The 26,116-nt window shown below is 48.0% G+C and overlaps 1 protein-coding gene across 1 annotated transcript; it reads left to right on the top strand.

The window, feature by feature from the left end:
* The first annotated feature begins 2,231 nt into the window (after positions 1–2,231).
* On the top strand, positions 2,232–26,116 carry LOC149362453 (uncharacterized). Its single transcript, XM_089573063.1, has 5 exons — positions 2,232–2,240; positions 18,020–18,061; positions 18,986–19,039; positions 23,836–23,955; positions 25,478–26,116. Exons 3-5 carry the CDS (start codon positions 18,986–18,988, stop codon positions 25,562–25,564), a joined length of 261 nt encoding a protein of 86 aa, XP_089429189.1. The 5' UTR covers positions 2,232–2,240; positions 18,020–18,061; the 3' UTR covers positions 25,565–26,116.

The raw sequence follows: 26,116 nt of genomic DNA on the forward strand, positions 1-26,116 counted from the left end.
CTTCCGACTGTGTGCCCCCCCCCCCCCCCGGAAAAAATTGTTTGATCTAGGAGGCAGGACGCTTTTACAACCCCTACTGGAGCAAGCCTGATATGTATCGAAATCTGCTCTAACGGGAAGACGAAAGCAGATGTTTTTATACCATCCTGTATTACGGTCTCTGTGTACGATAGGCAAGGCACCGTGAAATCTCTGTTATAAATAATATACGAACTTGGAGATTTCGGCCGCAGATTTATTAACGCAATTTAGCGTTCCCAGTCAAGGTTCATTTGCTTTAAGGCAACAAACCGTTATTATAAGGGCAGTATGCGGTTCCTACGAAATAACACAATCTTTCTGTCCACAGCCTACGGCGAGATCTACGACCTCCTCGCCTTTATAGTTTCCGGAGTAAGCGTGGCCGCCAATGTTATGATGCTGAAGGCTATCAATTACGGGGTACGTTTGGCGATACTTTTTCTCATGCGTTATTCAGGGACACTAATTTCATTATGTGGCAAAAGGAGTGGGATGGACTGAACAACAAACTTCGCAAAGCCCACCTAGGAAAATGGAAGTCATGTAGACTCCAGGAATATTTTGTTGAAGTAATCTTATGTCGCCTTCGCATGAGACACACACACCTTAAACATAACTTCTTACTTACGAAACAAGACAAAAATCGTTTTGAAAGATGTGGAGACGAGCTCACATTAAACCATATTTTATTATTGTATTCAAGAACTCGAAAAACTAAACAAAAGTTATTTACTCAATTTTATATTGAATGCACCCTTTTTCACCCTACGCTGCTCTTAGGTGATATTGCGATTGTTGACATGCCTTTTGGTTTTCTTTTTTAGGAGAAGCAGGTTTTCTTCAGAAACTCAGAATTGTGACCGAGTGCTGCGCTTCATATTGTGCTACATATCAGCCACTTTCTCATTCCTGAAATGAAGGCTGAAGTATTTATTTGGTTTGTTAGGAGCCTCGACATCCCTTCCCGGGCAAGGATGGTCGCTGAGTTCACCCGACCTTCTTAAAAGCTTCTACTATTAGCCATTTCTAAAATTACGTTTCATATGTCATCGCTAGGTAGTATAAATTTTTTAGGCCCTCTACACCACTATTTTTGTTTCAACATTTTTTTTAAAACCACGCAGAAAAATTTTCTATGCCTTTAGTTTGGTGCGTTAATGTAATGTGGTATGTTAATGTAAGATGTGGTTTAAACAAGTAGCTTACAGGTCGTCTGTGATTCAGGTTATGGGCATTCACATCAACCCTCTTGCCTGGTCAGGCCGCCGCGGTGGCTCAGTGGTTATGGTGCTCGGCTGCTGACCCGAAAGACGCAGGTTCGATCCCGGCCGCGGCGGTCGAATTTCTTTGGAGGAGAAATTCTAGAGGCCCGTGTACTGTGCGATGTCAGTGCACGTTAAAGAACCCCAGGAGGTCGAAATTTCCCGAGCCCTCCACTACGGCGTCTCTCATAGCCTTAGTCGCTTTGGGACGTTAAACCCCATAAACCAATCAACACTTTACACACAACTTCTACAAAAGAAGACAAGCCTCTTTGGGAAAAGTGCGGAGATGAACTGACAGTAAACCAGGTTTTGTTTTCATGCAGAAAACTTGAATCACCCAAGAAAAATATTTCGGTCCATTTTAGAAAGAACGCATACTTCTTCATCAAGGATTGATTTTAGGTGATTATGCAATTATTGATATGGCATGTGCTCATAACATTTTTTAGGGCAAGCCGGTATCCTTGAAAAGCAGAGAATTCTTACACTCTGCCTAGCTAATACTCTGATACACCTCAGCCAAATTCACGTTGCTGAGAAGGTTGATGTTTTTATTTGATTGGATGGGAGCCTCGAGAACCTTGCCTAGCCACGAATGGTCGCTGAGGTTGTCTGACCTTCTTAAAAGCATTTACTAATAGCCAATTTTGAAGCCTCAGTCGCTTTGGGACGTTGGACCCCATAAACCAACCAACCATCTTGCCTGGTCACAAACACTTCATTTTGAATTGACGAAGTTTCATCGACTCTTAATATAAACGACCACATCAGCCATTATTGTCGTTGTCATTACAGCCAATGAATGCTGTACCGGAACAGTGAGCTTCTGCTTCGAGTTTTAGCTCGCATTCAGCATGTCATGGAAGCTAACGTCTCACCACTTGTTCTCTCTTTATGGTCACTTCATAGAAGATACCCCAGGTTGAACCTAATCAGGATGCCGCTGTTCCGGAGGTAGGTTTCTGCTTGCTAGCGCGCTTCCTGTGAGTCTCTGTGATTGAGCTCATATTGCCTTCAGTTTAACTTCGTCTTCTGAAGGCACACTTCCCTCGAAATGTCAAGAGATTAATTTAGAACCTTTTATTCCATTCTCATGTACTTGGTGTTTATTTCATGTGAAGTTTTTTTTGTTTTATGATGTTTTCGTGCTGGTAGGAAAAGGAAAAAAGCGAAACAGGTTGTGTTTTGTAGTGCCGGAAATTGCTTATGGTAAACTTTAAATCCCCACTTTATCAGCATTGTATGTTTTCATAACACTTCTCTTTTCCACTGATAACAAAATAAAAACAATCTTTTGCTGGAATTTCCGGCTGGTTGTTGAATTTCCACGTTTCTTAACATATATGTCACTAACTCAAACCGAAATATACCTAGGCACTCAGAAGCCCATCTGCCTTCACTACATTAAGATTTAACTTATAATTACCCAACTTTCTGTTGACCTGAAATAATTTTATGCTGCTTCATAAAGCATTATTTAGGCGAAATTTTATTTCTCTTCGGAGCTTACTTGTTGCGTCTGGAATTGTAAAGCCCACTTTTAGGTTACAGCGTTTAACTACGCTAACCTTTACCAGCGACCCTTTCAGTGAGCTCAACAGAGCGGCTGCAAAAAAACTACTCCGTGCAACCTATGGTACCAGCACCTGAAGTCAGCATCGCCATTTAAATGATCGCCGTGTTCGAGATATATGACGCATTATCTCACGACTGGCCATCTATAACGTTGTTCATTTTATTTTTTTTTTTGCTTCGTACTGGCGGTGCCCTTCAGAATTCACTGAAAATGATGGGGCTGGCCGTCAGCATAAAGCTGTTCGTCATCACCTTTGACTTCCTTGCACCAGCAGTCTACCACTACAATGCCGTCCAGAGCGTGAGTTTTCCATTAAATTTCGCGATTTTTCCATGAAAGTAATATTTTCTAGATCTACACCAAAAGTGGCAGTGCAGCTGGCAAAGCACGGACCGCAGACGCATGGATATCTCTCATACCTTTGGGCTCACTTAACATAGCTGAGTGCACTAGGGAACTTCCCCGAAGGTTCTCACGCTGAATTAAATCCTCATCGCACATCTATGCTGGCTACCTAAACCTCTTCCCAGCGGCACTATGTACTGCTGCCAAGGCTATGGGGCTGGGACTCGCGCGCTAGTATACGGTACATCGCTTTCAACACAGGTGCGCCCAGGGAGCTCTCGTTTGCTTTGGCGATCAGACCCACCTTCTGGATGCCTGAAGGGATGATTTGAAAGGGAGAAGGCTGTGGCTAGAGTTCCGTCCAGACGGAACTGCATCTGACATTATACAGTTCCGTCCAGCATTATCTGCCACAAGAGTTATGTCAAGACGGAATTAAAGCTGGCGTTAGGGATTGGGAAACCAGTTTGCTTGCAGAGTTTTGCATGTTCATTTAAGAAAGTGGCAATTCTATTCCGCCTAATGTGTGACAGGATATTCTGCTGCATCGTTTTATTTTCCAAGCAGTCAGTGAGAAATGGCAATAGAACGAGTTTTGGCTTGGGTTTGTTGGTGCGTTTGCATAATGCCTGTTGATCGTTTGTGTACGCCTTATTCTTTTTCGCGCTACGTCATCTTGCAGCACAAACAGCGACAGGGCTTCACATCACCTCGCGAAGAGTTTCTGCACTCTGCTTCTAACAGTGTCATTTTCCCGATCCTGCATGCATTCACGGAAGTTATGCCTTCGAGGATCCAACTAAACGCAGTACGCGGACAGACATTTTGGTGCCGTGTACATGCTTAGAGAGAACATGTGGATACAGCTTTGTAAGCCGGTTATTCCAGATGCAAAAAATGCTTCATGTGGGTAGAAATCACCCATTTTGTATAGTATGGTCAGTATGGACATTATACGGTTTTAGTTTTACGTACGTAGAACCTTCATGTACGTAAACGTGAGCTGTCTACGTAGCGTACGCTCGTGTCGCTTCGTACATTTTAGCTACACGTACGAGACGCAAACTGTGTAGATCTGCCATAGAACCTAAAAAATGCGCTAGCATGTTGTGCCGCGCCATCTGGTACAAATAAAGAAAGCTAATTTTGTTTAGTCGAGCTGCTTGGAGCGGAGCCAGTCCAAGCCACAGTGCGGGCGATAAATACATTCCCCCTTTCTTCTGACAAACGTTGAGCGATTTCATTCCACCGAGCTGTATGTTGCATGCTACCTTCAAAGGGATTGCATATCCTTCACGTCCCGCAGCATATTTAAATCATCATCGCTTTTCGAGCAGCGAAGGCGCGCTGGTTTCCCACTCATCCGACGACGTGTGCGTATGGAGCGAAAACGTGCACCGTTTTGCTTTTCCCGCTGACTGCCGATGGTCTCGCGATATCCCGCGAGGTTTTGAGCTTCGCGTGGTCTCGCGAGACCAACGCCTCCTCGCTGGCGAGACCATCGGCACACTCGTTGCTATGACGACCACAAACGCTTCTCCGTCAGGCTTAGGAGCTGCTGAAACGGATTTCTATCTAGAAAACAAAAGCTAGTTCTCACCTAAAACTTCATGCGAGAGCAAGAATGAACCAACTGAAGGCAAGTACAGCAGTTTACAGCACGATACCACGTCGAGGGATTAGCGAAGAAGCTGTTATCGTTGTGAAGCGGGCGGGCACGGCGCCGCCATCTTGCCAACGCCACGTACGCAAGCAACGTGAAGACCGCAACGCAAAGATCCGAATCTCACGTACGTCCGTGAAGGCGTAGATATAGACCAGATTTTTGAGCCTCTCCTGGGCGCGGCCATTTTGCACCGACTGGCGCGCCGCGGTGCGGGCGTTTCGTTGGGGACTGCGGGGCTGCGGCAGTACCGCGGCCGCGCCTGCATATAGCCGCGCTTCGGGCGCTAAAAAAACATTGTCGAGCATACTTCCGCTGCGTGGCTGTGTTGCAGGAAGTATTTACGTTATCAAAGCGATAATATTGACGCGTTTTAATGACATTTAGTTTGACATTCAAGTTAATTGTGCCGGCGCTTAGAACGCGCTCGTGCTTAATCGAATTCCGTCTTGGTGCTCCACCGCAAAGAAACTTTTTATTCAATATCAAGAATTAGGTGTGCGGCTAGTATGCAGTTCCAATTCCCATGCACTCTTATTCCTTCCTGCCGGCCATAAAGCCCCCCCCCCCTTCCACAAACGGCTTTCTTGTCGCCGCGCCAGTTTATCAACAAATTACCGCTGTGAGCTCAACTGAGTCGCAGCGCCAACAGAAAACAAATTTTGTCATGGTTTATGCAACCTGGTGCATAAAAACGTACTTCCGCTTAATTTATAAAAGCTTGAATAGATATGAGCAGCTAATCCAGCTTTCACTAATTCTGAGGTCCGCAGTCGCGTTATTTTATTCAGGAGCTCTCGCCGCGTGTGAGAGCGTTGCGTAGGCGTTTGGCTAAGTGTGGAAAATGTAATGAAATCGCGCATATTTTCCTATGAATAATGTAGCTACCGCACCGCTGCGGTGGCTCAGTGGTTACAGCTCTCTGCTCTGGCCCAAAAGACGCGGGTTCGATCCCGGCCGCGGCGGCCGAATTTCGAAGGAGGCGAAATTCTAGAGGCCCGTGTACTGTGCGATGTCAGTGCACGTTAAAGAACCCCAGGTGGTCGAAATTTCCGGAGCCCTTCACTACGGCGTCCCTCATAGGCTGAGTCGCTTTGGGACGTAAAACCTTAATAAACCAAACAAAGCTAAGGTAGATACCAACAGCAGAAAGATACTATAGATAAACCTTTCCCCAGATACCTCTAACATGCGTGCGGAAAAAGCAGCTGAAATCGGTAGCGGTCGTGCTTACAATCCTCTGCATGAAATGTGTTTAATGGGAACAAGAGCAAGCTCAGCGCAAGGGTGCCGAACACGTACATGGTGATCGAAAACACGCGCTCCGTCGGGACAACCTTCAGTCTGCAGCTCGCCTATCCAGTTACTACTCCACTGAGTCAAATCAATAGATCTACATTCTGATGCATAAAATTATCATAGATGATATCGCACGTAAAAGGCGACGACAAACGACACGACAGCGAAGAAATCTGCTTAGAAGTGCCGGTTTCCAGTCCGTACACTACTTGGTCGACTACACTCGGATGTCACGTTAACGAGTAACTGCGCACAAGATAACCGCAGCACTGTCTGGAAGAGGGCAAATGTGAGTAGTGACGCACAGCACACACCCTCATACGTTAGCTGATGGAGCACAAAACGGCAGAAGCGAACACGTAAACATGCGTTCAATGCGCGGCGCCGGCGCGACCCGCAGTCCCTCGGGCCGCGCGCGCCGACAGATGGCGACTGGCGTCGAGAGTAGGCGCGCGTCCGCAGCCTGCGTGCGAGGGTAAAAAAATCTGGTCTATAGTCCAACGTAGCGCGCGCGCGCGCGCCGGCGGGCGACGTCGGCTACGTTACGCCGGCTACGACGGGCGCGTCGGGAAACCGGCCTGTCTTGAGTCTGGCGCGTCTGACGTGCCCAGCGCCTCAGCGCCTGCGGAGAACAGGTTTTTCCTTTTTCGCGCTCACCGCGGCCAGGCGAGCACGTTGTTTTTCTGCTGCTACCGCGCAAATTTCACTACTTGCAGAACGCGCAAATTTATTCGCGCAGTATGCCGTTGACGCACGAGGCGAAAAAGAAACTTGCACTAGCACTGCTAGTGCAGCGTCTTCGACGCAAACGTAGGCGATCAATGTACATCAGAGAGATATTCGACAAGAGGCCAGACCTTGGCGAGTACCACCACCTGGTACAGGAGCTCCGGCGAGTGGACCCGGAGTACCATTTCAAGTATTTCAGGTAACATAAACAATTTTATAGTGCTCCCGCAATACATGTCGTGAAGACGTCAACGCAACAAACGAGGGACAGAGAAGATACATATCAAGTTCATGAGTGCTACTGTGTCATCTCTTCTCTCTCTCGTCCGTTTTTTGCGCTGACTTCTTCACGACATGCATCACCAACTAGTCCTGCAGCTTGCTCTCCTGTCCCGCGATACAGTAGCGTTTTCTAAAAGTTCCACGTGTTATATTTACTTTATCGGGTTTCGAGGCAAGGTGATGTGTAGCGACACTTCAGCACTGAGTTTTTCGTTCGTACCCGTGGCGTGCGTCGCAAGTAGCTTTATTCATTTCTTTTTTTTTTTTTGTGGTATACCTAGTGCTCAGGTACCAAAGTTACTGAGCGCGCTGTAGCGCTCTTCTGCCATAATCGAAACGACTTATATGGTCTGACGCAAATTGAAGCAACACGGGCTGTGTGTAATTGCCACTGCAAACCGGTAAGGCAGATTTTCAGTACAGTTTGTCTGTTCATGCAGAATGACCAAAGCATCTTTCGACCGCCTGCTGGACCTCATATACTTCAAAATTTTGCATCCTCCCAACCACCGCAGACCGATATCTCCAGGTGAAAGGCTGGCTGTTACACTGAGGTGAGTGTGGTGCTGAAATTAAGGCTGTGTATTTTGAACGGCATGTTACAACCAGAACTCACGAGGTCATCACTGCTTGAGGTGAAAAAAATTTGCTCTGCTTGCCTTGGTTCGCACATTTTGTATTGCTGTGAGCCTGTCACAAAGTCAAACAGCTACTAAAACAAGTCAAAATTCATTTTCTGCGAAACTATGCTCATCATATCGATTTTATGATTGCTGAACTTTTATTTTATGACGGCTAAATGCTTACAGGTTCCTTGCCTCAGGCTGCAGCATACAAGACATTGGAATGTCGTACTGCATGCACACTTCAACAGTGTCGCAAATATTAAGGGAAACTTTGCCAGCGATATGGGACTGCCTGTCACCAGTTGTCTTGAAGTGCCCAACATCAGCACAGTGGCAGCACATCCAACAAGCTTACAGCACGAAATGGAATTTTCCCAACTGTGTTGGCAGCATAGACGGGAAGCACTTTGCCATGAGATGTCCGGACAACACTGGCTCTGATTACCACAACTACAAGGGATTTTTCTCAATTGTGCTTCTTGGAGTTGTAGATGCCGATTATCGATTCGTGCTGGTTGACATCGGAGCTGAAGGACGATTTCCAGATGGTGCTATTTTTAGAGAGAGCACCATCAAAGACCAGCTTGAAGACGGAACACTGGGTCTACCTTCTTCAACGTCCAGGTGGCCTCTGTGTATCGTGGGTGACGCAGCGTTCCCTCTGAAGACGTACTTACTTAGGCCTTACCCTGGGAAAAACTTAGAAGAGAAAAAAAAAGTCTTCAACTATCGGTTGTCTAGGGCACGGAGGTGCGTTGAAAATGCCTTTGGCATTTTGGTTGCACGGTGGCGCTCCTTTCTTTCCACTGTGGATGGAGACCCTGAACTCCTAACCAATATGGTTAAAGCAGCAGTGTGCTTACATAATTTGTTAATGCAGGACTCTGCATACTGCCCATCTGGCTATAGTGATAGTGTGTGTGGAGAAAATGTGCAAGATGGTGATTGGCGCAGAACAGTTATGGAAGTAGGTAGCAGCAGCAACCACTCTACAGTAACAAGTAATCGGTCGACTTCAACGGCCATGGCCTTGAGGGATGAAATCGCTGAATATTTCATATCTCCAGCAGGCTCCCTTCCTAAAACTTTCTATTGTATGGACGGAACTCTAGCTGCAGCAAGTATTCCGTCTGGACGGAACTGCAGCAGCAGCAAATGTTCCGTCTGGACGGAACGCTAGACACTCCGAAGGGAGAAAGGTCACGCCGGATATTCGTATTTGTCGCGGGCCCCCTTTGCATGCTAACCAACAAAAGTATAGAAGTGCTCGCTGGGCATTAATGTGGAGAATAATGAACAATGAAGCAGGATTTTCTATGTGCACGTAAAAAGTATCTTGATCAATAACGACACACAATTTGGCATAAATATGCCTAGTTAAACGAGAATTGGGAACTCGCGCGTGAAGCCAATGAATTCTCAAAAGATTTGCGTACAAGCTGCGTACTAAAGTAGGAGCTTTGATAAGTCGACTTGCTTGTACGTATGTAAAAAACCCGCTGCGTTCACACTAAAGTTTATCGATTGAACTGCAGATAACTGCAGCGGTGAAATGACTTCAGTATTGACGGCGACCCGAAAATTGTTGGAATTCGAAAAAGCCCGTTATGAATGCCTTGAAATCAAATCACTGATTTATACACTATCTGAAACTAACTCTCTCTTTTGCCGATTATGTTTCAGAAGCCAGTAAGTAAAATTTTTAAAGTTTGTTAAACTGGTGGAAGAAGCGTATCTTTATAACGTTCAGTCTGTTCGTCTTGGCCCCACCGTTTCGAAGTTTTACCTGCACGCAAATCTCTCCAAAGCATGCTCTGTGTTCTGAATGCAAAGCGAGTCGGCAAGCTCCGGCCTACCCCGTTCTTCCTCATCAATTGGGTATCTGTAGCCGGTCCTGTAACAGGACATTGCTCGACTAGAATTGCGCAAAGGAAAGCCCTCTTTCAAAACACATTGGTTTTTAGGCGAAGTCCTAGCTAAGATACACCAAAGAAACGTAATTATGGATGTCTTTTTTAGTTGGCAGTCTTTCTTACACGGGTTTAAAGGGTCCAGAATCCCGCTTGGTCGAAAACATTAATATACATCTTGGTATTGCAGTATCCTATTCGAAATACGCTCCTGCTAAAATTCCCTGCGGGGAACCAGTAGGGGTGTTGTCACAGCATTCGCATTACGGATACTCCGCCTCGTTTCCCTAAGCCATGCCCTGCAAAAGAGGTTTTCTCTCGTACGCAGGGTTCATTCCTTTGTAATCCTCAGTGGCAGGTGGACAGTTACTTCCCAGGTCCTGGCCCCAGCAGTCGCATTTCCATGAAAGCGAAACGCTGGAGGCCCGTGTACTGTGCGATCTCGATGCACATTAAAGAACTAGAGGTGGCCGGATTGCCCGGAGCCCTGCACTACGGCATCCCTCATAGCCTGAGAAGCTTTGGAAAGTTAGCCCAATAAAGAGAACAAACCAGTTACGTCCCAAGTCTGCATCATAAGCTTAATTCGTCGGCTCCATTGAAAGTGTGCGCTCACATCAGTCGCCTTGTTACGACGAATCCCATGCGCAGTTCGCTTTGCGTTATACCGTAGCACGATTACCTCGTAGAGCTTGGATGAGGGACAACGCGTGACGGTAACAAAACTCGATAACAATGGCGATTTCATAATTTGCATTCTAATAATAAGGCCGCCGTTAATTTTTAGAAATGCTCGCGATTTCTTTGCTGGTCAGAGTCCGCGGGTACTGCGGCGCCTGCGTAAAGAACTAAGAAAAGGAATTCTGCAAAGTTCCTGCTTCCTGAAGTCTGAGAATTTCTTGACGCCTTTAACTTTCCATAAGGGCATCGATGTTGTTCAATTCCAATTATGTACTTTTATGAACTTGGCCCCCTTGAACTTAGAACAACAAGGAAACAAAATTTACAAAAAAAACAAAAACATTATCAGCGTCGTCACTTTGGACAGTACTGCAGTTCTTGCCACAAACAAGCCGACCTGTATGGCGACCTATTTTGCTCTGCTACATCACAAACATGTAGGAGGCGGTGCAGGCTGAAGTTGCGCACCCTGGAGTTTGTGAGCAACTCTGGAATTACAGGTTCACGTACAGGTTCAGGTGAAAGCTAACTAAGCACGGCCTACAGCTGGAGAGCACGCAGAAAGGATGAAATGGTCCTGTATCTGTACCTGAATCTCTTCTTTGTGGAAGGACCGTTACCGTCGCAAAACGTTTCTGGGAGTCAGTTTAATTCTCATAGGCTTCATTCGACTAATTTTTCGCTCAGTCACTCTTTTTCTCTGTGTGCATAAGACCATTCGTTTCGGGTGTTATTTTGCCTTCAATTCGGGGGGGGGGGGGGGGGGGGGGGGTAAAAATTCGCGTTTTCAAGCTCAAATTCAGGTGCTAACCGTTACATTCCGCAAGAAGTTGCATGTTTCGAGTATTTTTCGGTTCATTTGTGCAGGAAAGAACAGTAACAAGGAAGTAATTACTCACTGACATCCACCCGAGCGCAGCCATTCGGCTTATTACAAATCTACTCCACCTTGGGGGATTCCCCTAAACATTTGACCAGGAAAGAACAGCTTTATATGCGTACACGATTTTTTTTGTGACGGCATAAAATTCTCTTTTTCATTAATTATTTTAAATACAATACGGAAATAAAAAAAACACTGTTTATCACCTTAGACATATCGCATCTTTGTTGAAACCCCGTTTCACAGCCCCTTTAAGTGGAATGTAAAAGGTCACGTTTCTCCTCAAGCAATGAAGGTACCGCTTCGTATAAATACAGTGTTTTTTTTTACGAGAGTGAAACGAAGGTATGCATTTATAGGTCTCGAGAAGCTGGAGCTCTAGAGGATAATTTCGGCAAAAATCTGTTTTCACGTGCGCATGTGCAACTTTTAGGACCCCCAACTGACTGCACAACCTTTTCTTTTTTTCCCACAGTACCTGAGACGCCTAGCAGGCGTTGATGCCTTGAAATGGCAAGACGTAAGGAAGAGTCGGTCTCCTACTGGGGACTGCCGGAGCACTCGTAACTTATTAGACGCTCGCAATGGCGTCGTTTTTATTTTCATTGATCTCCTTCCCTCGTCCTGTTTCCGTCCCTATATGAACCAAATCGCATAAAAGAATCTTTTACAAGCTGGTTGCGGTTAAGAGGAAACGGAGCAGAAGTACCACGATTCTTTCAAAAGTTGACAGTTATGGCTTACAGACAAAGGAAGTGTCCTCTTACAAGAAAAAAATATTTTGGACGCAAACGGTTCAGTCTAAAGTGAATATAATCGCTAGGCGCATCAGTAGAATAATATCTTGCTTTCGAAATCGAATATATTTCGAATATATTCTCTTTTGTGCTTACTGTGAGAGAATTTTTCATCTGAAACACGCGCGCTGAATATTTTGGCATACTGCTGAGTAAACAAAACAAAAACTATCCGTTCGTTACCGTGCGTCTGCGAAGCGAGATTCAGTGAGAGTCCTTCGCAGTAGTAAAAGATCCGTTCTCCGCGACACTGAGTAGCTTTCTCACTGCACAGTGGCGCAAACGACTCGAACACTAGTTCGCCATGCTTTGCGCAGATGATGCCACTACAGTCTACTTCTAGTTTGTTCGTTATATAACGCCGCCGACGCTTCAGAAGCGGGAAACCTGCCCTTCACTGATGTCGCTGTACGGACTCTGCTCCACAGAGTCGAGTATCTCCGGTCTGGGGGAGCTTCGGCTCTTTAGTTACTGCTGTGAGATGCAAGCCACTCGCCGCCTGGAACAGCCAAACTCATAAGTGGCCTGGCAACCCTGACTGGCTCCGCGCGTCCCTTTTCGGAGTGCCGAGGCGGGGAGAGCCTTCGGCCGCGAGCGGAGATGCCGCCAAGCGTCTTTCAAGCCTTTTGTTTTGTAACTGTTGTTCAACGGTAAAATAAATGCATCCGTGCTCACATATGGCGCAGTCGACGTCCCGAACCTCGGTGTAGCCCGCCCATTCGAAGCCGCAAGCCACTTCACCAAAAGCCAGAGTCAACGTGTGTCGAGCACCAGCAGCCAAAGCCCAACGCCCGTCTCACCGCCGCCGCCGCCGCCGCCATGCCGCTCATAAACTGGGAGGAAGCCACCGCCTCGGACCTCGCTGGTTTTACAGTGGACTTCTTGCGAGATGAACTATCGCAACGCAATTTGGACAATACTGGTTCCAAGGACGAAATTATTTGTCGCATCCTTGCTGACACTGCCGCAAAACGAGTCTCGCCACCGGAAACAACTGTATCAGTCACCGAGACACAGCCCGCTCCAACTCAAGGTGACCGTTTTTCCAACCTATGCCAGTGTTCAGCGCCGACCCCGTACAGAATATGCAAATTTTGACCGCCTACTTTCAAAATTTTGACCGCCTACTTTCCGTAACCCGATGGATAGACGACCTCGAGCGCTCCCAACAGCTTGCCTCTTGGGAACCCTCTACCCTGCTAGCCATCGCCCTCTCAAAACTTCGTGGCCCAGCCGCTGACTGGAAGGAAACCACTGGCCACCAGCTAAAAACTTGGTCAGAGTGGAAGGAAGCGCTTATAGCGCAGTTCGGCGAGCGACTGTCGCTTATACAGTGGCAGGAACTTGTCGGTGCGCGTGAGCAAAGCCCCGGTGAGAGCCTGGTTTCCTATACTCTCGCCAAGCTCAAGATAATTGGAAGGTGCCCGCTTTCATTGACTGACAAAGAGCGCATCGAGTATTTAATTCAGGGCATCCGTGATGAGCAAGTGGCTACAGCGATCGTCGTTCAACGCCCGAAGAATGTCCAGGATTTCGTCAGCATCGCTTCAGAAGTTGATCGTGCCATGGACCACTCTCGCATGACTAGACCGTCAAAGCCATCAGCGCCAATTTCAAGTCGACAGCCGCGTCCTATTACCTCCAGTGCTACAGCCACGACCGAGAGCACTGCAGACATCCGCCCGCCTTCCCGACCTATAAATAGCACCTACCAGCAACCAAACCGTGCAAGGCTGCCGCCCCCGAGAATATCCAACCTACCAGCTGCTGACCAAGAACATCGGTACGAGGCAATCTCTTCCAAGTATGGTGCACCTGCCTACAGACGAGGGCAAGACCTAAGCGAAGCAGTATGTTATAGCTGCAAGAAAAAGGGTCATCTGGCTAGCAACTGCACTGAGAAAGGACAGCCGTCCCGAGACAAGACGCAAACAATCCCTAAAGCGCCAACAGCATGTGTTGGCCGCACTGAGGACCCTTTGCTTGGATCCATGCTCAGGTGTGCGGTTATCACCGCTCACTTCAAGGGCCTTGGAGAGATCAATGCCTTCCCAGACAGTGGCTCGAACGTCACTATCCTCGCTGCCAGCCTAGCTGAAAAACCTCAGCATAGAGCCGTGGACAAAGCCACCCCTTCTCGTCGTAGGAGGAGGCTCCGTCGTACCTCAGGGATCTGTCTTCTTGCGAATCAGCGTAGGCCCCCTCTCTGCAATTGTGGAAGCCGCAGTCTAGAGAAATGCCCTTCCCCTTATCCTGGGAGAGGACTGGTTTTATGCTGCTCAAGCGGAACTTCATTTCAGGCCGCCACACCTTCCTGTTATCTGCCAGCCCTCTACAAACACTGTCGTGCTGTGCAAAGAGGAACTGTTAACACGTATGTCCAATGCAGTGATACTTAAAACATCAACTTTGCCTCGCTATGACCCACCACATACCACCAGCGAACCCCTACAAGTGGATTTTGAACCAGACGAACACGAGCCCGTGTGGAGCAAGCTCAACAAGGGAGCCCAGTCTCAAACTCAGCCAGCAGACTACAAGAGCCCAGCCCAGCCAGCCTCATGCAGCGTACTTCCTTCGGAGCCATGTTCATCCGCACCCAACAACAGTTTCCCTGACATCACCATCGGGACCCAACTCAAGCCCGAACAGCAGCAAGCAGTGAAGAAAATAGTGCACCGCCACTCACGTCTCTTCGCTACCAGCCCTGATGGCATTGGCCTGTACGAAGGCATCGAGCACGAGATCAACTTACTGCCGGACGCAAAGCCTTATGGACGGCAACCGTACCGCTACACAGCCAGTGATCGGAAGTTCCTCGAAGCCCAAACAGCATCTCTTCTTCAAAATGACATCATCCGTCCTTCATCTGGACCTTGGGGATTTCCTGCCATTGTCGTGACGCAGAAAGACAAAAAGAGGTTATATGTTAACTACATACCTCTTAACAGGATGACCATGAATGTGCTCCAACCACTGCCTCGCGCCGATGACATTTTTGACGACCTTGCAGGAAGTTCTCTCTTTGCAATCCTTGACCTCTGCTGCGCTTATTGGCAGATTAAAGTAAAAGATGAAGACCAAGAAAAAACCACCTTCATCACGCACCAGGGAACATTCAAGTGAACGAGAATGCCATTTGGGTTGAAAAATGCACCAGCGACTTTTCAGAAAGCGATGCACCAAATATTTTCTCGACTCAAAGCCCGACACTCAGGATGTGGTGTACGCACATATCTTGACGACATCATCGTGTTCTGTGATAACTTTCCAGAGTTTCTTGACCTCCTAGACGAGACCCTCACTCTCCTTCTACAAGCCGGCTTCAAAGTTTCTTTGAACAAATGCAAGTTTGCTGTCCCCACTGTGAAGTTTCTGGGATTTATGATCTCGGAACAAGGGAAACAGCCAGACCCATCAAAGATTGCCGCAATCATGTGCATGCCGATGCCACGCTCGTCAAAGCACCTGTTATCTTGGCTTCAGACAGCTAACTTTTACAGGCGCTTCATCCCGAACTTCTCGAAGGTTGCCGCACCTCTGCAAGCCGCCATCCGAAAGGCTGACTTCGAGTGGACAGTTGAGTGTCAACAAGCCTTTGAAGCCCTTCGCTCCGCACTTACAACAGCACCTATACTGGGACACTTCCACAATGAGGCACCTACAACAGTCACCACAGACGCATCAGCAACAGCCCTCGGAGCGATACTCACGCAGCGCCAAGACGACAAGGATGTGGTGATTGAATACGCAAGTAGGTCACTCACTGAGCCTGAAAGGAAACTTCACAGCAACGTTTGGGAGGCTTTGGCAGTACACTGGGCCATTACTGACAAGTTTCGACACTATCTGCTGGGCCGCCGGTTTCATTTATTGACCGACAATTGGTCAGTGGCCTGCCTGACAACTAACTTCAAGCCTTCACGGCGCTTCACTAGAATGCTGCTCGACCTGTCCGAGTTTGACTTTTCGGTCGAACACAGAGCAGGACGCCAGAACTGCGTGGCCGACATGCTATCGCGGTACTCCTGTGCTACGGTCCCCCACACAGCTACTCTTGTTGCCATGCAAGCAGATGATGAAGCTTGCAAGGCTATTCGCGTCAGGCTTACTTCAGGCGAAGACACCTAGGACTTTGTCGTTATTGATGACATTCTGTGCAAGGTTGTGTCCCCGGAGCTACAAACCATTGTCGTTCCCGCCAAGATGCAGCAGCAGATTCTCGAGCTCGTACACGATGCCAGTGGTCACATGGATGCCTCACGTACGTTGGCGAAACTGCAGGAGCGTGATTGGTGGCCGCGCATGGCAGCCACAACACGGGACTATGTTCAGGCCTGCCAGCTATGTCAAGTGTACAGCCGCCCTACCACACGGTCAGTTGGTCCCATGTGTTTTATGCCGACAACAGAATATCCATTCAGTGCAATAGCCTTAGATCACATCACAATGACCCAAGCAGAGGACAAATATATACTTAATGTCATTGACTTTTCAACGAGATATATTGTTCCAGCTGCTGTGCCTACAACCTCTACAAAAGATGCCTTGAAACATCTCCACTCAGTGTTTTACAGGTTCGGTGCTCCTGACGATTGTTTGTGTGACCATGCCAAGTCATTTGAATCACACCTGTTCAAGAACTTCATGCATATGCATGGTGTGAACATACACTTCTCAGTAGCTTACAGGGCAGCTAGCAACGGACTGGTGGAACGTGCCAATGCCACACTTGTGACTGTCCTCCGAAAACTGCAACAATGATCAGGCACTGTGGGTCTCCAAACTCGATGAAGCAGCTTTCGCTGTCAATGTAACCCGCCACAGAAGTACAGGATTTTCGCCATTCGAGCTTCTGTTTGGATTTTTGCCTAAACTCCCATATCAGAAAGTCCGCACAACGCAAGCCGCCGACATTCGTGACAGGCTCATGAACTTGCCAGACCTTCGCAGCGAGGCTGCGAGTAACTCCCAGGAAGCTCAAAGGAACCGCAAGAGAGTCTACGACCGCACCCACCGCAGCGCCTCATTTGACGTCGGAGACTTTGTCTGCGTGCGAAGGCAAGAGCCAGTACTTGGCGGAACTGAAAAGCTCGCGCCAAAGTTCAAGGGACTCTACCAGGTGACACGGAAAAGGACACCCGTCACCTACGACGTTCGGCGCATAACGAACTCCGCCACACTCTCACCAGATGCGCGTACAGTGCACATAAGTCAAATGAAACTGTACCACCCTCCGTACTTTGACCCAGTGCTAGTGGAGCCTACATGCGAAGCCGTGCAACTTATCCCGAGTCCTGATGAAGACGAGGCCGAGCAAAGGCCACCTATGACCAATGAACCGGATCAGTCAACTGGTTCAGCGAGTCAGCGACCTCAGCGTCACCGTGCACCACCCAAGCGACTGCTTGACTACGACTTTGCCTTAGTAGACTAATGTTCCTGTCCAAGAGGACTTGGACTTGCAGGCGGGGTGGGATGTGAGATGCAAGCCACTCGCCGCCTGGAACAGCCAAACACATAAGTGGCCTGGCAACCCTGACTGGCTCCGCGCGTCCCTTTTCGGAGTGCCGAGGCGGGAAGAGAGCCTTCGGCCGCGAGCGGAGATGCCGCCAAGCGTCTTTCAAACCTTTTGTTTTGTAACTGTTGTTAAACGGTAAAATAAATGCATCCGTGCTCACACTGCACAACACACCGCTACCCACACGCGATTAGGACAACGGCACTCGACATGGTGTCATGACACTCGATCTGCTGGCAGGCAATTAGTGCGGGCCTAATCAGTGGTGTAGAAGAAAAACTAGTCGCACGAAGTGGGAATGCGAGTGTGTGCACTCAGTGGCGCCATGCTTTGCGAAAGGAGTAGAGCTCCTTATGTCCCTTTGCGCAAGAGGTCAGAGGTCATGGTGCTTTAATGATTCTTTATACTGGCCTGTTTTCAGTACCTGAAAGGAAAGCCTCCACAGGACGGTGTATTTTCCGGGGTAAGTGGAAATTTTTGACGAAATGAGTGACCGGTAAGACAAAAATAGTCAAGAATGAGTAAATATTGCTAATTTGTTGACCGAGGCGAAATGCTATAATCGGATACTTAAGTCTGCATAAAGCTCCGCCCACATCAGGACCGCCGCTCAAAATTCCTCCACGACAAAAAGTAGTCCGTTAAACATTTCTTGTTACCTAAACAAGAATCTAATCACAAGAAAAAAAAAAACTTAGGGTCTAGAATTTTGATGCCATACTTTTTTATTAAAGTTAAACATTAAAAAGTTGATTTCGTTTAGTGTTGTTATTGCCTAGAGAAGTAATACTGGCGGCTGCGGGTCGTGGCCCAGTATTATCAATTGCTGTTTTTTTTTCAGTTTTATCGCACCATAGAGGCCCGTGTACTGTGCGATGTCAGTGCACGTTAAATAACCCCATGTGGTCTGTGGGGTTGAAATCGGGGAGATAAATCCGTTCTCCCCGTTTAACCGCGGCTGACACAGTTCAAAGCCGCGCAGACCCCACCCCGTGATCGCGAACGCTACCGAGCGCACGCCGTGCTAATTCACGCCTAACGTATGTATTCTATTTAAACGTACGCAAGGGAAATATCAAAAATCTTATTTCAAGAATTTATCGAAAAAGTTGCGTCTGTGCTGAAAGCAGGTTAAGAAGTCTGACATCTAAGTTAAAAAGTGATCTGCTCTTTACGCCTCGCACAAAATGCGGCGTAGATACTGAAATGCGTTTCAAGCTTTGACGAAGGAATGAACGCCGGTCCATAGAGGCTCAAAACAGCTTATTAAGCTGCCTCTTGGTTGACGGAGTGAAAATAAGTGTTATCAACTTTATTTACATTATTCGTACCGGAGCGTGTCACACAAGCTTCGCAATAAACGGTGTACGCATTCATTTTCATGCAGATGACCTCCTTCTTAGGGACGTTCACAAGGTCCGCGGTTGCCACTGCGATTAAAGTAAGTCTAAAACGGAGCTTCTTTTCCTGCACTCCGTTCTCGTCGTTATTAGTCAATTGTGGCGTTTAAGGGCCCAGGGGCTATCGGGGACGCCGTAGTAAGGTCTCCGGAATACAGTCGATCGCCTAGGGATGAGTAACGTGCGATGGCATGTCACAGTACATGGGATTTTCTGTGTTCTGCCTGTATCGAAATGCGGCCGCCGCTGCCTGGATCGCACCCGCGACCTTAGATAAGGAGCCGAACGCCAAAGCCACGGACCTCCCGGCCACACAAGTACCCTGTGTGGGGGTTCCAATAGATATGTTGCGTGTAGTGTTGTCGGTCACTGCGTATGGTTACGGGTACTTAATCTACAAAGCATACGCTCCGAGCTTTCGGCCGCAAAACCGCATCCAAGGAAAGTTCCTGGATAGTGGCATTGCCAACGATTCTGGGGGAAGTTGGAACTCCTTTTACGTTGAGCATGTTAGCATGCGTGCAGTTCTACGATAAGATATCATTAAGGATTAAACACTTTTCCTGAGGTGAGACTGGCAAATTGTTACCATATCTTGCATAATAGCGCTGGCAGAAAACGAAGTATGTTGGTAATCATTAACTCCCGCTCCCGGTCATGAGAAGAGTTTTATATATGACATTGGTTGCAAATATTCTTTTTTCTTTAGACTTGCCAACTGGTCGCTGAAACTTTGCATAAGTCTTAATGAGTGGTTAGTACACCGCATGGAGCGAACTCGCCACGGCACAGTTTCTGTCACAGCTTTATACTTATTTATGTTGTGGGAATCCTGGCTTTCCGCCGTCGCCTTTGCGCGGCTGTGTCGGCCTCCCGCGTTGTTTCTCCTCTTTCCCTTGCTCCCGCCTCAGGCGGTGGAGAGGCGGCTGGGTGACTAATCACTGTCATTTAGCCACGGCTCCGCCCCTGCTCCCCAAGGGCCTTTGCCATTGGCGCCTTTTGGCGGGAATTCGGGACCCGCTTTGGGCGGCCGCGTACCGCGCGACCGTCCGAGCGGGGCCCAGAGAGAGGGATCCCTCCGAGACAGCGTAAGGTGCGTACGTTACTGTTTGTCCGTGCCGGCCTTTGCCGTTCGGACCAGTGCTTACTCGAGCTCGCCCGCACGTGTCCTTTGACCTGCACCGGCTCGAGCCTGTCCAGCGGGGTCCAGCGACCTCCGACAGGCGTACCTTGCGTTTATTGCCCACTCTCTCTCGCAACCGGCCCAACGGTCGACACGAGAGGGGGATCACAGCACTGCCGCGGGGACATTCTCCTGCAGCGGCGTGCTAGCGGCGCGCATTGCTCGAGTCGCTTCGTGCGCGCAGCGGAGCCTTGCTCCTCGCGCGCCCCCTGGACGGGGTGACGATTGAGTGTGTGTGTACTGCTGAAGGACGACGTGAATAAACGTCTCCTTTGTGAACTTGGAGGCCTATTTCTTTGCGGCGAATCGCTCTCCTCCCAGCGGAGGTTGAGTGCACCGCATCGGTGTCCCAGTGTGTGTGTGGTGACGGCTGATCGGGGCCCTTGGCTCGCGCGAAGCTCGAACCCGCGGTGGGTGGTGGCCTTTGTCCACATAGAAACCCACAATGTGTAGAGACATCGGCACCATTCAGTACACAAGTGACCACAGATATAACCAAAGTTTCATAGTCCTGCAGAAAGTGCAGAAAACAACACCGAAAGCGCAAAATCTGTTTGAATTCTGCTTAGTATGTTTGAGAAATTATTACATATTACTAGGGGTGTGCAAATATTCGAAATTTTCGAATATAATTCGAATATTATATTTTTAGTATTCGTATTCGATTCGAAATCCATACGAATATTCGACCTGTCGCGAATATTCGCATCAAGCCGAATATTCATTGTGAGCATCGGCGTTCATTTCGGTCCGCAAGCCCTATCGACAAAGACATAACAACAAGGCGGCGCCCAGAGCTATGCGCATGGACCTCCAAGGGCCATGCCGTAGCTGACTGCACTGGTGAGCTTCAAATTTGTGGCTATACCTGCGAAGCTGCTATAGTCAGAGCTGTGCACGAAGTACCTCGCAATACGTGACGGTTCAGTGCCATGTGAGAGGGCATTTTCTGTGGCTGGAGGAGTCGTTTCAACTGAAAGGGAACTACTTCTGCCTGACCATGTGGAGCAGTGGATTTTTCTTCACGACAACCTTTTATGTTCATCCCAGCAATGCGCGTTCGTGGTGATGGCAAGCTAGCCTTAATCAATGCTGTGTACCAGCCATCTCTGATATTTCCACTCTTCTAAAGATAATGTTCGAGACTGATACTTTTTGTGCAGCCACACACACCGTTTGTGTTCTAGCCGCCGCGGTGGCTCAGCGGTTATGGTGCTCGGCTGCTGACCCGACAGACGTGGGTTCGATCCCTACCGCGGCGGTCGAATTTCGATGGAGGCGAAATTCTAAAGGCCCGTGTACTGTGCGATGTCAGTGCACGTTAAAGAACCCCAGGTGGCCGAAATTTCCGGAGCCCTTCACTACGGCGTCTCTCATAGCTTGAGTCGCTTCGGGACGTTAAACCCCATAAACCATAAACCAAACCTTTTGTGTTCATTTAATCACAGATAGTTGAACTGTGATGTTCTTGGGTGCTCAAATAAATGTTTTGTAGTGGTTAAATGCGTCTGTCCTTGATTATTCGATATTCGATTCGATATTCGGAGCCAAGTATTCGTATTCGATTCGTATTCGAAGAATTTGATATTCGCACACCCCTACATATTACAATTAATAGCAGCCTACCCTATAGGTAATTTCATAAAACTAAAGGTTTCTTTGGGACATGTCTTACACAGCCATCTCTGTTATGTTATAATAAAATCTAAGACATCACCAACCAAAAACTTGTTGGGGTCTTTTGAATATGGCAGGATTCGAGTAAGAGCCTTCTTTGGTAATTTTTTGCGGTTCCGGCGATGCTGGTTCGTCGAAGTTAATTCTGTGATCTGAGCCTTAGCAATCCTGTAGCCGAACATTCCGAAGACTCAGACCACATTCAATGTCGACGAAACCAGCATCCTCGGAACCGAAACAATATACCAAAAAAGGCTCTTACTCGAATCCTGGCACATTCAAACTGCCCAAAACAAGATCAACCGCACAAAGGGAAGCCTGCACGACTTCGCACTGCAGCTCAAAGAAGAAAAGTCGCCATTCACCGCCTCTGCACAGTCTGACAACGTGACTCATAGCATTAGGCCGTCCACCGCCCCCATCACCGCTTTCCATCTTTCGACCGCCTGCTCCCCTAGATGCTGCTGCCCCCAGTCACCCCTGAAGAAGAAGCCGAGCCGGCTTCGAAACATTGGGTTTTAAATTAAAGTTTGTGTGGTCGGAGATGTGTCAGAGTTTATTTTAAGTCATCAAACCAAACCAGACAGGTAAATTTGACATGTTTTTTGAACTCTATTGACGTGCAACGTTTAGCGCTGACAACCAAACACGAGACTTGCATCGGCAGAGAGTTACCCGCCGCCGCGGTTAAGGCGCTCGTCTACCGAGCCGGAGTACCCGGCTTCGAACCCGACCGCGGCGGCCGCGTTTCGATGGAGGCGGAACGTAAAAGGCGCCCATGTGCTGTGCGATGTCAGTGCACATTAAAGATCCCCAAGTGGTCGAAATTATTACGGAGACCTCCACTACGGCATCTCCTTTCTCTTTTTATTTCACTCCCACCGTCCTCCTTCCCTTACGGCTAGGTTAAGGTGTCCACCGAGATATACGAGACTGATACTGCGCATTTCCTTTTCTCAAAAACCAGTTTACCTATTTTAGCAGAGAGGTGTCACGTGATGATGAACATGGATGTAAGTGGCGAATTAACGAGCAAGCGTAGCTAAACCAAATCCTTGTTGAGCGTACGCGAATGCTTTCAACCAGTTACCAGCATGAGTTAGTTTTAAATTTAACGCAAATCGAGGAGCCCGCTGTGTCGTTGACTGCTAATACTAATTGGAGGACAGCAGATGAATACATGAAGAGACCGTCCTTCTAACTGCGGAATCATTCAATGATTACGACAATTGGGGCGAATGAGCTCGGTTTTCAGTGGTAGAAACACAGATTACTTTCTCGCTTTTCTTTTTTTTTAGTGCGCTCCTGGAACTCTGCCGCCAGGGTTAAGTGAAGCCTCGTGCACCTCACCTAGGTGCTGCAGGGATTACGGCGTTACTAAGCTTGGAGCGAGAAACGAGGGCAGTAACCGCGCTCCTGTCAGCGAAAATTTCACTTGAGAGCCCTAAGCAGTGGCGACAGCGAGGGCGGGAAGGAGAGCCAAGGTGGCAGCGTTGAGGTTCCTCTGCCGGTCGCACTTTAAGACCTTGTTTGCTTGCGGAAGTGACTCTTCGCACCCGAGAACTGCGCGCCTGCACTCTTTGCCAGTCTGCGCGCTCACGCTCCCGAGGCCGACACCCAGGATTCTAGCGAGGACCCAGAGACGGTTGCGCGTGCTCGCCGCGTCGAGCAGCAAAGGCAAAGCGAGCAACTCTCACCGTCCTGAACATAAATCCTAATCCTCAAATTGACGGATACGCTTAACATAAAGCGTCCGTCAAACTCCATAAACTCCATCTGCGGATATACTTATCGTTGCAGTGAAATCTTACTTTGTATGAAAAAATTACGTTCATCAACTGTTTCCCGCTCAAAAATGCTTTTGTCCAGAATTGTTGGGCATGAGTTTGCGAATACCTTAGGAAATTCCTCATTGTCGCTGCCAATTTGTAAAATGCAGACGCAACCACGGAGAGTGTGCTTCCGCGACCCGCGCAGGGGCTGATACTGTTCCTCCTGCTCGATTACTACGAGGGCGTCAAGCAGCAGGGAAAGCTGAGCTCTGCGGGCCTTGAGAACGAAGTACCACAACCAAGGGATGTCGCGCAGGACGCTCAGGTAAAGGCCAGTCTTGATGAACAACAATTCACAGCCACCGATCTCCACGCATGCAAACGCCACGTGGTTGTCTGAAATGTAACTCTTCAAGGATAGAAAAATCGCTTTCAATTGTCATATCTACTCTACTCAAACGCGAACCTTTTTCCCGTTAAAAAAAAATCGCCTCAAAGCCGTGTATTGCGCAATTTCATAACACGTTAAAGAACCCGAGGTGGTCGGAAATATTCGGAGCCCTCCACTGCGGCTCATGACCCAGTCGCTTTTGGACGATAAACAGCATAAGTCCATAAACTCTTAGCCGTCCTGTGATTTTTTTCTCGTTTATAAACCTATCTGTTTTAGTCAAAGTAGCATGTTCTTAATTATACAGCCATAATCTAACGAAATGGGCAATCTTAATTTAGCTTGTTCTCGGTGTCTCTGTTTCGGTGGCCTGTTTTTGCGATATACGACTTCGTATATCGCATACCGCTCAGATGTGGATCCGCCTACATTGGCCAGACTGGCCGGTGTTTCAACGAGAGAGCTAGCGAGCACAGCAGCACAATTAAAACCAATGACAGAGGCAACCTGCCGGATCACTGCAGGGAATGCAGAGATTGCGGACCGATGCTGGAACAGGCAACGTTTATCGGCAGAGGCAGGGAAAGATTTGAAAGAGAGATTAGAAGCATATCATATACAGAAAGCTGGGTCCAATTACATTAGCACTTCATCGATTAAACTCTGTCGCCAGGAGCTGGGTTTCTTCTAGATTCTGCTTTTTTGTTCTTATGGCTTTTTCTTTTCTGCCGATGGTGTTTCGAAATGTGAATTCAAACCATGAATATGTGTTTTTTCTGCTTCCGGTTCGTGGTTGATATGGCTTGCCTTATAAAAGAGGGTGTTTCCGCAATAAACTCAGTTGGTAGTAGGCGCTCTTTCTGTCACCCCTATTTTTCCTGTGTGTGTGTCTTTTGCGCCATTCTGAACTTCATCCAATTGGGATTGTGGCAGGAGGGCTTAGTAAGGTTAACAGAACGCGGTCAAGCATAATCGGAACAGTCAACTGGTGAGCATGTTAAGAAAAACAAACGGTGAAACGAAAATACAACAGAGCTGTGACTGAAAGAATCAAATCGCACATAAAATAAGGCTAATGTCGGTAGTATTATACAAAGAATAACAAAATGTGGAAACACTGCTAGTTGCTATAATATGGAATAAGTAAACGTTATGGTTAAAGAGAAGAGGAAGCGTTGTTTTGCTTTTTGTTCGTGAAACGCTGTCGCGAGACGCCGTGATTAGCTCAGTCCACGCCCCATGAACAGCCGTCGCGTCACGGACAGTTTAGACAATGTGAAATTAGAAGTGATACTCTCAAACCAAGTAGTTCTCCTGTTTTGCACGCACCAGTCTCGCTGGCTGTCAGAATTGGCTATCGTTCCGTCAGTTGTGAGGTCTGACAACTTATAGTATCGCGTGTAGTCCTATGAGTGCCAGCAAGCAGTCTGCATCACGCCGAAGTGCCTCGTTGCAGGTGGTACCAGTATCTGACGCGGCCGGCGGCGGACAAGGAGGCGGTGCGGCGGAGTCCCCGCAGGGTGACGTCCAAGTCATGCAGTAGCCTACCTTCCAGCCACTCCGTGACGTCCCTTTGAAACTAAGACCATGGAAAAAACGTCTTGCTTAAGTGGAAAATACAGAATAATTTCGCAGACAAAAAAAAAGTCGTCATCGAAGGTGTGGTCGCTTTTCTAATATTTGATATCTGCGTTCAGTGGCGAACAACGACCTAAAGCTTATGGGATGCGGGTTCGCGTAAAAAGGACAAGGCTTCGGTACCAAGTCGGCTGCAGTTCGTTGAAATGGATGGAGGCTGAAGTACAGTCTTTGTAAACAAAAATACAGCCCAAGGAGTTTGCTTCCAAGCCGTGTAGTGGGGGCCTTTAGCATATTTGACAGTCCTGAGCTTGGTAGAGTTGAGGACTTAAGTTCACCTCGCCTTCGTGAGATTAGGGACCCTTAATATTCAAAAGAAGCCGCTCTGCAGGGCTCAGAAGCAGAACCCTTGGGCTCTATACTTCTGACAAAGACTGTACACCCCCTCATGCTTTCGGTGTTTTCAGTCTGCTGGTTCTGCTGAGCCCTCAGGGATAACATTGTATCGCGCCCACCT

Source organism: Amblyomma mixtum, chromosome 2, assembly GCF_055824585.1.
Source record: "Amblyomma mixtum isolate Tamu chromosome 2, ASM5582458v1, whole genome shotgun sequence".
NCBI classification, from domain to species: Eukaryota; Metazoa; Arthropoda; class Arachnida; order Ixodida; family Ixodidae; genus Amblyomma; species Amblyomma mixtum.